Genomic DNA, 13,851 nt, shown 5'->3' with positions numbered 1-13,851 from the left:
ACCATCCTACGCTGGTTTGCTGGTCTAGTGTAGTCTCCCAGCCTTGATAGGCTGTTCTTAAAAAGGTTTTGGGAACTCGTCAGCAAGCTAAACCAGCTAAACACCAGCTTGGCCAGTCTGGAAGACCGGCAAGACCAGCAAACCAGCTAAGGATGGTTTTGGATGTTTGTTTGTTTTTTCAACAGGTGTTCCTTCAACCACACACCTGCTCTATAGTAGGTACTGTATATTTATTGTTTGTATTAAAATTGCAATGAAACGGAAATAGCAATATCTTTCTTCCGAATTGTGACATACAGTGCATCTAAGTAAACTGATTATCGGAGAAAAAAAAAAAAAAGTAAGTTGGGGACCTGGTTCTATACATCGGTCATTGATTTGATTGTGAGATGTGGGCTTTGCGCTCAAAAATTAATGCAACCTTGCAGTGAAGAGGAGGACAAAATGAGTGGATAAGATATGTCAACAGAGAAAAGTCTGTTGTTTCACTGGAAAATTCAGTTATGACATTGTAATTTAAAATGTAAAAAAAAAAAAGGAAGCAGATCCTGTTTTAATAAATCAATAAAAAAGATCAATAAATGCTATTTGAAAATAGCTGGAAAATGAATAAAGTGAATTTTCATTACATCTTACAGAGGCTTTTCATTCTTTTTTTAGTATTTGGTGTCAATACAGACCAGCATTACAATATTTAGAGTCAAGCTTCAATATGTTGCTGTCTGGTCATCTGGTTGTTTTTTTCAAAATAAGCAAGTTGAAGAGTTCAGTAAACCTTTTATATCAGTTCCTGCTAAAAAGAGTTTCAGTCAGATCTCATCCTGCCCGAGGCCAGACAACCATTCCTGCCCTCTTTTCTTCTCATTAGACAGAAAAAAAGGGAAAGCTGAAGGGGTGTGAGCTGAGAAAAAAAAAGGCTTTTGTCTTCCTCCTTTAACAACGCATGTCAGAATCCCATTACGCTCCTTATCACATTAAATTAATGTCTTCCAGCACAAAGGAGAGAACTTCAGAAATAAACACAGCCAGACAAAAGAGAGTTTCCAATGTCCTGCTTCATATCAACTGCCCTTTTCTAGAAAGGCAGATCCTTTCTCTACGACTTCCGTGACTCTGACTTTTCATTTCAGGGGCTAAAAGAAGTCTTTTTGTTTGATTTTATAGTACCATCCTTATTTTATCTACACATTTATCATATTCGTCTTGAAGAGGCAGGAGGATTAGATCATCCCATTTCACCCACGTTTCGTTTCTCGTCTCTCTGTGGGACGTAGGTTGCAGTTTCTCATTTAATCATCTTTAATTACAGATCACTTCAAAGCAGTGAGAAGAATGTCGGGCAAACAAGTAGTACAATATTTCTGTTCCAAGCGGAGAGGCGTAGCAAACCTGACAGGTGGGAAACCTCTTTGAAGTGTGTATATTTGATTCACTGTGTTCAATCTGGGCACCAAAGCTCAGTTCCTTTCAATTAAATCCGAGAGCTCCTTTAGTTCAAGAGGACAAACTTGAAAGAGATTATAGCGCTCACCTGGCTGACCCCGTTCAGAATAATTTGGGTAATACCTGACGAAGACGAAGTCGGGGTGATCTTCTGGTCTCCTGACTGGATAGTACAGGTCGGCTAAATTTGTCCACTAATGAGACCTTAATGCACCTCACTACACGGTACGGCCTCGTGCAGCCAGATGAAACCTAGCGCCTCATCCAAATGAGGTTTATACTGTAATATAGGGAATGAGCAAAACTACATATTTTCAAAAGATATCAGTTATCATTTCCATTCATCTCAATAGCAAAATCTATCAAGTTAGCATTTCCATTCATCTCAAGAGCATTATGCTAACCGATAATGCTAACATTATCAGTTAGCATTTCTATTAATTTCAGCGGTAAAAGATATTGGTAAGCTTTTCCATTCATCTCAAATGAAAAAAAAAAACCACTACTGGTTACCATTTACACTCATTTCAATAGCAAAAGTTATCGGTAAGTAATTATAGAACAAGTCACCTGAACCATAAGCAAATGACGTGACAACTCTGATTGGCCGATGGTACCACTAGAACCATAAAAACAGTTAGCTGTGACCAACCGGCATTTTATAACAATGTTTCAGATTGTTTTATACAGTCTATGGTTTCAGCCTACAGCTAATCACAGTCTGTTGGACTCCCGCCTCTTTGCCCATTTTCAGTTAACCGAGAGTGACGCACTGCCAAGATGGCGACGGCCGGCTCCGCCCACTTTGGGCTTCAAAAATGCTCTTCAGAAACCTAAGGGTGATGTAACGGACACTACGTCCATTGATTATGATTAGAGTCATAACAATAGACATAGTATATTATGTATAGTCTATAATCTATGGCTTTGACATGCTACTTTTACATGACTACCGTTGAATGTCCACTAATGAAGAACGCTGATTTTGTCTTCATAACGGTGCAGGCATTGGTACAATTAGGCTGATTTCAGGTTCACCTGACCTACAGGATGTTTATTGTTGTTGTTTTTCCCCCGTGAGGGCATTTAGAGATTGTAGAGGTCTTGAGACACGTTTTAAAAGTTTGGCTTTCAGATTCCTGCCTGGATTTGTTTCAGACCTGTTCCCCCTTTCTTTACTGATGCTTCTCCACTATCCTGTCAAATTAAGGCAAAAAGCCCCTCAATATTAGCCATTTCCATTGATGCATTTGGCAGACTAACATTTCATTCAAGCTATACATTTTAAGTTCAGTTAAAAAAGTTGAACCATTTTAAAGGAATTTTTAAGACAGTTTTTCCAAGAGGGTTATACCAATAAACTAGTAGCTAAAGCACAGCATAATTAGAACACAGGTGCTAGACATATCAAAATGAAAATATATCTTGTATATAAAATATATACAGCATATAAAAAAATCTAGACAATCACAATTGGTTGTTTATAGATAAAACCATATGCAATGGCCTCCTGGTTAGTTGAACGAATAACTGTCCTTGTACCGTGTCATCTCAGCAGGCCAGGTCTGTGAAGTATTCATGAGTGGGCCATGCTCTATTAAGTTGTCAGTGTGCTAAGTGATTAATGAGACCTGTACATCCTGTGAGACTGAGCGAGAGAGAAAAAGAAACAGTAACGGAAAACGACAAGCAAACACAGAGGCGCAGGTGAACAGGGTTATTAGGCTGGCAGCACGACGAGCCATCATCCGCTCCTTATAGAAATGTATTAAAGGGCAGTAACTATGGCATTTTCCCTCAACCGTTCGGCTCACACACCCACTTCGCAACCCTATAATGTTTGTCAGCTAAAGCAGAAGTGACTATTACCCACAATGGGCCCCAGACCTGCCACTGTGCAGAGCAGCTAGCCAATGGTGCATGCATGTTTGTTCCAGGTCTACAAACACATCAATAATAGTACGAATGTCCTCCTCTAACAGCAGTTTGGAAAAATATTTGTAATGGCAGAAAATGCATGTTTTATTGACACATACATTTTCATATTACAAGAATTACTGATATCAGCTGCTCTACCGTGAAATTAGCTTACAGTATTTTGCATATTAATTTTATGAGAACGAATTACTTTATGAGGGAATGGGGATCTTTAAGACTGTAAATTGCATTTATACATTCTCTTGTGTATTATAAAAAGTAAAATGAATTGGGGAAGATATATTGTAAAAAAGGAAATGATGTGCAAGAGTCAATTAATGTCAATTCAAACCAAAAATAACTACAACAATAACCATAAAATTTTAAAAAATGTATTCTAAAGACCTGTTCAAACCAAAAGAACAAACTATAGCGATAACTACCATTGCCACCGATAACGTTATTAAAAGTGTGCGCTGCAGTTTTATTTTCTGCTGCTTTAAAGTCAGGTGGATTCTGATTGGTTGTAAATGTTTTTATTGTTCATCAGCTGGAAAAAAATTTTTTGAAAGTGATTCCGACAATATAGTTATTGTTAAATTTGTGGTATGGACCGTGCTATTCTCATAGAATTAGAACGATTATAAAAAACATTTTTCTAGCTGATGAATTATAAAATCATTGAAAGCCAATCAAATTCTATTCGACATTAAAGCATGTGCTGCAATTATGTTAACAGAGTGCTTAGAATAAATAATGCTATTGTCTGTTTGTGTAGGTGTTAATATAGTTATCATTATAGTGACTATTTTGCCATAGAGACAGTAATATATCAATTGAATTAATATAATATATCAATTGAAACTATAGAATGTCTTCTTTTATTTGTGTACACTCACAGTAAAAACTAAATGTTGTGCTTTTTGCAAAATAAAGAAAACTAACATGATGCGTGACCTGTCATCTCTCTCTGAATGAAGTCCAAACTGATACTCCCTCAGAAAATGAACTGTAACTTAATGAATACTTATCACACAAACATGAGACGTGTCTAAAGAAACGTTGAAATGTCATGTTTTAAATCATGTAAGTCAAATCGAAAACAAATATTCTCTGTTTATGTAATCTGTTTGAAAAGAGAGACATGTCAGTTGTTTGCGAGTCAGCTCATTATCCGCTAATGCGGCCACACCCAAGGAGCGTGAACGCTATTCAGACACATATTCTGAGGCGATCAATGCAACAGAGTGAACGCCCGCATCAGCTCGGAAAAACGCATCAAGCTTAGTCAGTTTCATGTACTTTTCATCATTTTGAGATGCGCTGAGGAATAATTGTAAAAGGATTTACCTAAATGGAAGAGCATGACTGGATTCAATTCCATTTTGAGGATCAACTTGATCAAGCAGAGGATTGTGAAAGACAAGTTTTTTTTATTCCTAAATTATTTATTCTAATCGCGATATAGACTCGTGTCTGTCAATATTAAGCCACAAAAACACTGTTTAAACATGAATCCTGCATGTTCTGTGTCTCTGTGTGAATGATTATTGGCTTTTCCCAAAAAATTGCTATACTGAGATGAGTGAAATCGACTGAAATATGTAATAAATACTGAAATAAAAGGTGTTAGCAACATATTAAACTGCACATTAACATTTATAGGCTCTATAATATAACAAATAAAATGTCATAGCAATATGAATGTTTAGACAATATTTCTTTTGACCTGTTTTGGACAGATTATGAAGCATTTACTGTAAAACAGCCTATATAGTGCCACATCAATGAAGCTTTCGTTCGCAAGGAATGATGAAAGCTTTGTATTACAGAAATAAATTATATTTTAAAGAATATTAAAATAGAAAACCATTATTTTAAATTGTAATAATATTTCACAGTATTGTTTTTTTCTGTATTTTTGATCAAATAAATGCAGGCTTGATGAGCATGTTTTCTTTCAAAAACATTATAAATAGTAATGTGTCAAATCTTTTGACCGGTACTGTAATTAAAAATATAGGCCTATACAAAATTTTCTTCACATGATGTGAAATAATACGTGCATGCATGAGATCAAAAATCATGTTTTCTATTAAGAGTGGACATTATATTAACATTAATACAATAGCTGATATGATCCTGATATCAGAATGCTCACAGAGGGTTTTTTTTTCTTTTATCTCACAGATTTGAGAATCATAGTGACCAGATGGACTACATGAATATGATACTGAGATCAATGAATGGAAGCAGGAACGTTTTTTTTCTCCAGTGCAGAAACACCAAATGCCAGGTATGTGATGTTCACTTATATCTTTGAACAGGACTTATTTCCAGGTATAACTGTGTACTCAAAATGTGTCTTTGACTCTCATTTATATAGTTAATTATATTTTAAATAAACTTCAAACAAATGATATATTTCTTTTGTCATTGCATTCTTTCTTAGTTGACTCAGTCACATTCCTGACTGAATGGCTCATTATGCAGCTCATTAGGGGCAGGGTCTTAATCTCCTCAGGTGTGAATCACAGCATTATTCATGAAGATTCACGCCTCTCCGCATATGGCCTGTGTAAACAAAAAGTGTCATAGAAATTTAAAATCAATACATTGTTTTATGTGTCCAAGTAGGCAGGATAATTTCCACATCATTTTGAAGCAAAAACTCTAGACTAAAACATACAGTTCCCAAAAATCTTGTGAAAATTTTTTGTATGTATTTTGAGACCTTATTTCAGTGACTTATTTTTTTTGTTTGTTTTTTCAAAAACCACGCATATGCGTAATTCTCTCAAAAAAATACAAACATGTACATACTTGTTGCTCACATATTATTGTACCCTCGTTTCTGCTAAATACAGTGTAATTAGACTTTTGTCATTAATATGTTTATAAACAACTGAAAAAAGCACAAATGTCAGGGCATGTCAAAACTACACCAGGACCCCAAATCAGCCTCAGACTCCAGAGGGTTAAAATGAATGGAGAATTTCTCATGTTTTTCCGTGGCTGCTCAAGCTGCTGCTGGCTGCTGAAGACTATGAATAGGCGCCTAAGTGCATGTAATGTAAACAACACGAATGTAGTGAATTCATAAATTCATTATTCATCATTTACTATACGCTATATTCATTATAGTGATTCAAAAGTTATCGAGAGATAATGCGATGGTGTATTGTGTGTGTTTAAATACATTTGTTTAGCTGACCATTGATAGCTTGCAGACGATCGCTACGCAAAACTGTGCGTGCTCGTCACTCTTTAGCTCCGCTCACACAGCATGCCTCCAGGCACTCAGCTGTTTTCGGAAAGACTTGGTACAGCGTATTTATCTTTTATAAATATGATAAAACTAAAGACTTTTTTGAGATATGAAGGATGCACTACTACTCTATAGGTACTCAAAATTAACATGAGATTGGCAGAAACTGTGCGTGATACCCCCCCTTTAAAGGTAGGGTAGGAAATGTTTTTTATAAACACTTTTTGTTAAACTGGTTGAAACTGATAGCAATTAATAATAGAAGTGGTCTAAATATTTAACAATGTACATATATCTTGAGTGGAAGTCTCAGGACCAAAAAATGTTCATCCAATCATTGCATTTGGTGTATGGAAAAAGGGTGTATGTCAAGAAATCTAAATGAAAATATAACTTAATCGTAAAAAAAAAAAAAAAAAAAAAGAATTTCAATTTTGCTTCCATATACACATGCACTGACTGACAGACATGAAATATTATTTAATTTAATTTAGGCTATTCTGGAAGCTTGCTAAGTTTAGCATTGCTCTAAGGGATTTTTATGGGAGACAAAGTATGGGAGACTTTTCAGTTTTCAGTTACAGTTTTCTGAAAGTTTTCTGTCACAGCGTATTTTAAATTTGGCCTGTTGCTGCTGCGAATCTCTTTTATTTTCCTACTGAAATCTTCAGGGAGCGCATGCACTCATTATTAGCTGAAAAACAATGTTGTCTCTGTGCAGAAAGCTAGGCTTTTGGTCTAAAGGTACAAAGGATAAAAGCATTTGAGTAATAGTGTTGGCATGAGCATGAAATGGTTAACTTTAGAGTGTACCACAAGCCAAACTTTCCAAGTTACCTGGAACGCTGTCTGCTTTTAGCTTTTTGTGGTAGAATGAGCAAAACATCAAGGTCGTTTTAGGACTCAGAACTAATATAAACATCAGATTTTGCAATTCTAGATAAGATCACAATGGCATACAAATCATCCACACTCATTCGCCATTCAGAACTGAATTGAGAATATCTTTAAAAATTCCTAAACAGGATGCTGAATTGTAATTGCAATTTGAATAGAATTAGAATGTTACAAAAGATTTCTATTTCAAATACATGCTGTTCGTTTGAACTTTCTATTCTTTAAAAAATCCTAGAAAAATCGCAGTTTCCACAAAATTTTTTCTTGAGCACCAAATCAGCACATTAGAATGATTTCTAAAGGATCATGTGACACTAAAGACTGGAGTAAAGATGCTGAAAATTCAGCTTTGCCATCAGAATAATAAATTACATATTAAAATACATTAAAATACAAAATCAAATTTCAATTCAGCATTCTTTAGGGCAGGGGTAGGCAAGTTCGGTCCTGGAGAGCCACTGTCCTGCAGAGTTTGGCTCCAACCCTGAAAAAAAAAAAAAAATCTCACCTGCCTGTAACCTTATTAATCCTGAAGACATTGATTAGCTTGTTTCAGGTGTGTTTGATTAGGGTTGGAGCTAAACAGGACAGCGGCTTTCTAGGACCGAACTTGCCAACCCCAGCTTTAGGGTGTTTAAATTTAATTAAAAAGTCAACTCATGAAAGGGATCAAATTCTTAAATCGTGAAATTTGCCCATGTCATTTTTTCAATATGATTTAAGACCTCTACCAAAACAATTTTAATTATTGGTTTGGTATAGTTTTGACCCTGTTCTCAAGTGAATATTGGTAGTTTGCCATCTCTCTACACCCCTCTCTGACGTCTTAGTGGGAATTATAGCTGTTCCACTTGAAGGCCTTAAGCTGATTACGGAGAAAGGTAGCCACTGTCTGAAGGGGCAATGTGACTTTGTTTGGATTCTCTGGGTAATTTGTGGCATCCTTGCTCCGAGATGGAAAGGCAGAATACTAAACATTAATCCTCTGCCAAGCTGAACTCAATGTGTGTCTAAAAAGGAGACTGTCAAAGGGTCATCCGTCAGTCACCTTTTCTTTGAATACAGTAGGTTCAGCCATTCATTTCCATGGACATCTCTGTTTCTGCAGAGTGTGCTGACATTTGGCAGGGTGGGTGTTTGATGGTAAATGAATGGGACATGACAAATGATGAATGCCTGAAGGACAGATGGACAAGAGAAAGAATGAACAACACATTTCGATTTATCTAACAGTGCAGTACAGTCAAACAACATGAAATAAATTTAATGGCATCATCAAAGCAGTGTGGACATGTTAGGTTTAATAAGCTGTTGTTGTTGCCAAATAACCAGCCGAGCGTAATGAAGTATTTGAGTTGCCTATTTGAGTCTGTGAACGTGTACCAAGGCATACAATGGCAAAGAGAGCACAGAGACCACACGTACCACTATGAAATGCTATGTTTGCTTTGTAGAAAATGCATATGTCAGAATTCAGCAGTAACAATCTATACGAGACGACATCTGCTGCTTGGCAGATGCAGGCAATTATATATGTGCCATTCAGGAAAGAGTGGAGCAGAACATGTAATTATGGCACATGTTTTGTTGGCTCTAATGCCAGGGTCACCAACCGAGGTAGGCAAGAGAGATTAATATAAAATGTATTAATTTAGTTGTTTATCACAGAATTGTTGAAGTTCCTCACATCTTAGATATAGTTAAGAGCTGTATAAATATTTTACATTACAAACATAAACTAAACAATTTATATGAATAAAATTTCTCTAACTTTCTGTTCATCAAAGAATCCTGCAAAAAAGCTCTTCTACACTTCATTAAGCAGCACAAATATTTTCAACTAATAATAAGAAGAAAGGATTCTTGAGTACAAAATCAGCACATCAAAATGAAAATTCTGTCATTAATTACTCACCCTCATGTTGTTCCAAACCCGCAAGACTTTCGTTCATCTTCGGAACGCAAATGAAGATCTTTTTTGCAGCTACGTGACTACCACTTTGACTCTTCATAAAGAGATCGTAAAACTAATTGCTAAATACTAATCTGAAGAGACTCGATCGCTTTATATGATGAACAGATTTAATTTAGGGGTGAACAGTTTAGGGGTGAATAGTTTTGGGTGAACTATCCCTCATGTAACACTTGGAGTAAATGAAGCTTTGCCACCACAGATTTAAAATTTTAATAATATTTCAGACTTTCACTGTTTTTGACTGCATTTTTATCAAATAAATGCATTCTATATACAGTATCTCACAGAAGTGAGTACACCCCTCACATTTTTGTAAATATTTTATTATATCTTTTCATGTGACAACAATGATGAAATGACACTTTGCTACAATGTAAAGTAGTGAGTGTACAGTTTGTATAACAGTGTAAATTTGCTGTCCCCTCAAAATAACTCAACACACAGCCATTAATGTCTAAACCGCTGGACACAAAAGTGAGTACACCCTTAAGTGAAAATGTCCAAATTGGGCCCAAAGTGTCAATATTTTGTGTGGCCACCATTATTTTCCAGCACTGCCTTAACCCTCTTGGGCATGGAGTTCACCAGAGCTTCACAGATTCCCACTGGAGTCCTCTTCCACTCCTCCATGACGACATTACAGAGCTGGTGGATGTTAGAGACCTTGCGATCCTCCACCTTCCGTTTGAGGATGCCCCACAGATGCTCAATAGGGTTTAGGTACCCTCAGCTTCTTTAGCAAGTCAGTGGTCATCTTGGAGGTGTGTTTGGGGTCGTTATCATGTTGGAATACTGCCCTGTGGCCCAGTCTCCGAAGGGAGGGGATCAAGCTCTGCTTCAGAATGTCACAGTACATGTTGGCATTCATGGTTCCCTCAATGAACTGTAGCTCCCCTGTGCCGGCAGCACTCATGCAGCCCCAGACTAAGACACTCCCACCACCATGCTTGACTGTAGGTAAGACACACTTGTCTTTGTACTCCTCACCTGGTTGCCGCCACACATGCTTGACACCATCTGAACCAAATAATCCAGTTTTAAGTTCCAGTAATCCATGTCCTTAGTCTGCTTGTCTTCAGCAAACTGTTTGCGGGCTTTCTTGTGCATCATCTTTAGAAGAGGCTTCCTTCTGGGACAACAGCCATGCAGACCAATTTGATGCAGTGTGCGGCGTATGGTCTGAGCACTGACAGGCTGACCCCCCACCCCTTCAACCTCTGCAGAAATGCTGGCAGCACTCATACGTCTATTTTCCAAACACAACCTCTGGATATGACGCTGAGCATGTGCACTTAACTTCTTTGGTCAACCATGGCAAGACCTGTTCTGAGCAGAACCTGTCCTGTTAAACCGCTGTATGGACTTGGCCACCGTGCTGCAGCTCAGTTTCAGGGTCTTGGCAATCTTCTTATAGCCTACGCCATCCTTACGTAGAGCAACAATTCTTTTTTTCAGATCCTCAAAGAGTTCTTTGCCATGAGATGCCATGTTGAACTTCCAGTGACCAGTATGAGAGAGTGAGAGCGATAACACCAAATTTAACACACCTGCTCCCCATTCACACCTGAGACCTTGTAACACTAACGAGTCACATGACAACGGGGAGAGAAAATGGCTATTTGGGCCCACTTTTGGGGTGTACACACTTTTGTGGCCAGTGGTTTAGACATTAATGGCTGTGTGTTGTGTTATTTTGAGGGGACAGCAAATTTACACTGTTATACAAGCTGTACACTCACTACATTGTAGCAAAGTGTCATTTCTTCAGTGTTGTCACATGAAAAGATATAATAAAATATTTACAAAAATGTGAGGGGTGTACTCACTTCTGTGAGATACCGTATACACACACATGTATATTACAATAGAAACCATATGATACTCACAATCGGCCTGAGCACATATGAGACACGATGTGCTGCTGTTAAAGAACGTTAGAAGTCCGGCTACAGCCATGCTGATGTCTGTGTTAGTGGGCCTGAGGTCCAGCGTGGTAAAGCGAGGAAACTGCACCTTCAGTATGTCCTCCGGAGCCACCTTCACGTATGGCACCTGCACAGGGATGCAAAACAGGACAAAGAAAATCAGCCCTGCAGGACCCCTCTTGTTAGGCGGTTACCGCAGGTAAATTGAATGAAAGAACACTGCAGGAGGGCGTTTTGTTTACTGCACTGTGATGCGGGTCTCAAGAGTAGCTGTACAACAGAATCACGGCATTCTCATCAGACTAATTAGATCCACTTTACGCCTAAAACTAATAAAAACTCATTTGAATAATTTCAAAAGCCCCTCTCTGAAGGCATGTAAATTAACAATAAAAACTCAGCTGCATTAGATGAAAATGATTTTTTTGAACCCCAGCAATGACTGAGGAAAAATTTCTCTGCATATAATTGCCAAGTGAGATGTTTATTCACGTTTATTCACACAGAGGGCATGTGCATTGACCTTTGACATCTCGAACAGTCTTTGAACAGAAATAGCACACAATGCAAAACGTCTCTATATCCATGAAGACTACAGCACTGGCTGCTCTCTAATTTGATGTGTGCTGATATGTGGGTGTCGGGCTCGGTAAAAGTGGGTGTTGGGCTCAGTGGGGCTTGAAGGGGATCCTAGAGGACAAAGGCGGGCTGTGTAAAGGGCCTCTTCATCACAGCAGATTGCCTGTCTGTGGTGGGCCGTGTGACCATGCATCGTACTTGCATGGCCCTGTATCCCCAATTGGTTTTCCATCGCTTTCCATCAGGGCGTAATGGAGTCCCCGCCAGTGTGGATGGATGGGGCGCACGGGCTCTCCGACACTCGGGGGACAACTGGGATTCTTGGAGATGGAGGGCTCAGAGAGAGGCCGGTAATGGGCTCGCTGCAGTGGAGAGACATGTACAAGTCTCCGACCTTTTTTCTCTTTCTCGGAGAAGATGTTTTCCTCTATTCCCCACGCCGGCTTCCAGACAACATCCCATCTGTCCAAAGCCCCTGTGCTAACTTGTAAATAGCGGCTAAAGTCTGGCTTCCTCTTGTGGACTTCCTCCATAAGCTCTTATTATTCAGAGTGAATTCAACAGAGTGACATCCAACTCAGCGCGGAACTACAAACAACATTTATATGAGTATAAAAAGACCTTTGGATTTTTCTAGATTATCTAGAGTGAGATTTAATTCCTTAAACTAATTAATGGTTCAAACCGAGCTTTAAGTGGAGCTCCTGGGTAATGATGCTAGGCAGCAAAATGAACTTCACAAAGGTTTAATGAGCTGCCCTTTCATACAGAACACATGTGGACCTTAAGATTTTATGCCAAGGCTCTTAATAGTTAAAGTGGGGTATATGAAAAAAAAAAGAAGAGGAAGTTAGATGGGTTTACTTTGAGGAACCAGTCATCATTATTATAAACACTTGTAGAAGTGCACTGTAAAAAGTATTTAATATTAGAGTGCTTGAGTGAAAAGGAGAAATCCTGAATCAGTAAGCTGAACATGAGAACAAATCTGATTCATGAACAAATCCTTCAAACTGGTGTTTCGAATTGGATCAGTAGATTAAGGCCGTGTGTCCACCAAAAAGTGCCAGCGTCAGCGCAGCATTTTGTTTTGTTTTTCTTCAGTTAAACAGCTTCGCTTGCTATGATACAGAATATCCGCGGGAGTGTTACTAGTATCTTGTTTCACAGATAGTTTGTTTCTGTATCGTTTCTATATAAAAATGTTGATACAATGTAAGGTATTTGCTCTGGCTCTTGATTTAAATTAATTTGTTCCATTATTATGCTTGTTGTTGTCATCTGTTGACATTGTACAAGCAGAATGTGGCGGCTGGTCGGTGTGGTATTTGTCCCGCCCCTTCTCCACTGTGATTGGACGGCCGGGTAAAAGGTGACAGTGATGAGTGCTGCGTTTTACCCAAAGTTGAACATTCTTCAACTCTCGGTGACCGGTTAAAAACACTGAGCGCTCAGCGCTTCCTTGCGTTTTAAAAACGTGGCACTCCCATTGAAAACAATTGGAAAAATACGCTAGCTTTGGAAAAAACGCTTTGGTGGACACGGCCTAACTGAAAAGATTTCTTTGTTTGTTTGCATTGGGAAAATAAGGTTGATCAGTGTATTCTTTCAAATCTTCAAAAAAACAGTCTTACAGGTTTGGATCAACAATAGGGTGAGCAAATAATGACAGTACTTTCATTTTATGTGCGAACTATCCCTTTAAGACTCACATTCAGAAAGCTGTCAGAATCTAATGTCTCATTGCAAGCTGAGATATACATAGTAAATATCCATGATGTATGGACAGGAAATGGAGGATAACGCTGAAAGGGTTTTGAAAGCCATTTTTCTTGTGGTTACAGCAC

At 38.1% G+C, this 13,851-nt stretch overlaps 1 protein-coding gene across 4 annotated transcripts in view; it reads right to left on the bottom strand.

Annotated features, from left to right (window-relative positions):
* Positions 1-13,851, bottom strand: part of grik4 (glutamate receptor, ionotropic, kainate 4) — a 329,903-nt gene that overhangs the window by 97,370 nt on the left and 218,682 nt on the right. For 2 of the 4 annotated variants that reach the window (XM_051861113.1, XM_051861111.1), the window contains one exon: positions 11,387-11,552. The exons of 1 other annotated variant lie outside the window; for it this stretch is intronic. In XM_051861113.1, coding sequence (XP_051717073.1) covers positions 11,387-11,552 — 166 coding nt within the window. Of the gene's footprint in view, positions 1-8,573; positions 8,702-11,386; positions 11,553-13,851 lie in introns of those variants that run through there. One more of the 4 variants, XM_051861114.1, reaches the window with a different exon arrangement.

This window comes from Ctenopharyngodon idella, chromosome 15 (genome assembly GCF_019924925.1).
Source record: "Ctenopharyngodon idella isolate HZGC_01 chromosome 15, HZGC01, whole genome shotgun sequence".
Taxonomy (NCBI): domain Eukaryota; kingdom Metazoa; phylum Chordata; class Actinopteri; order Cypriniformes; family Xenocyprididae; genus Ctenopharyngodon; species Ctenopharyngodon idella.
The sequence above is the reverse complement of the archived record's forward strand: the minus strand, read 5'-3'. Positions and strand labels throughout refer to the sequence as shown.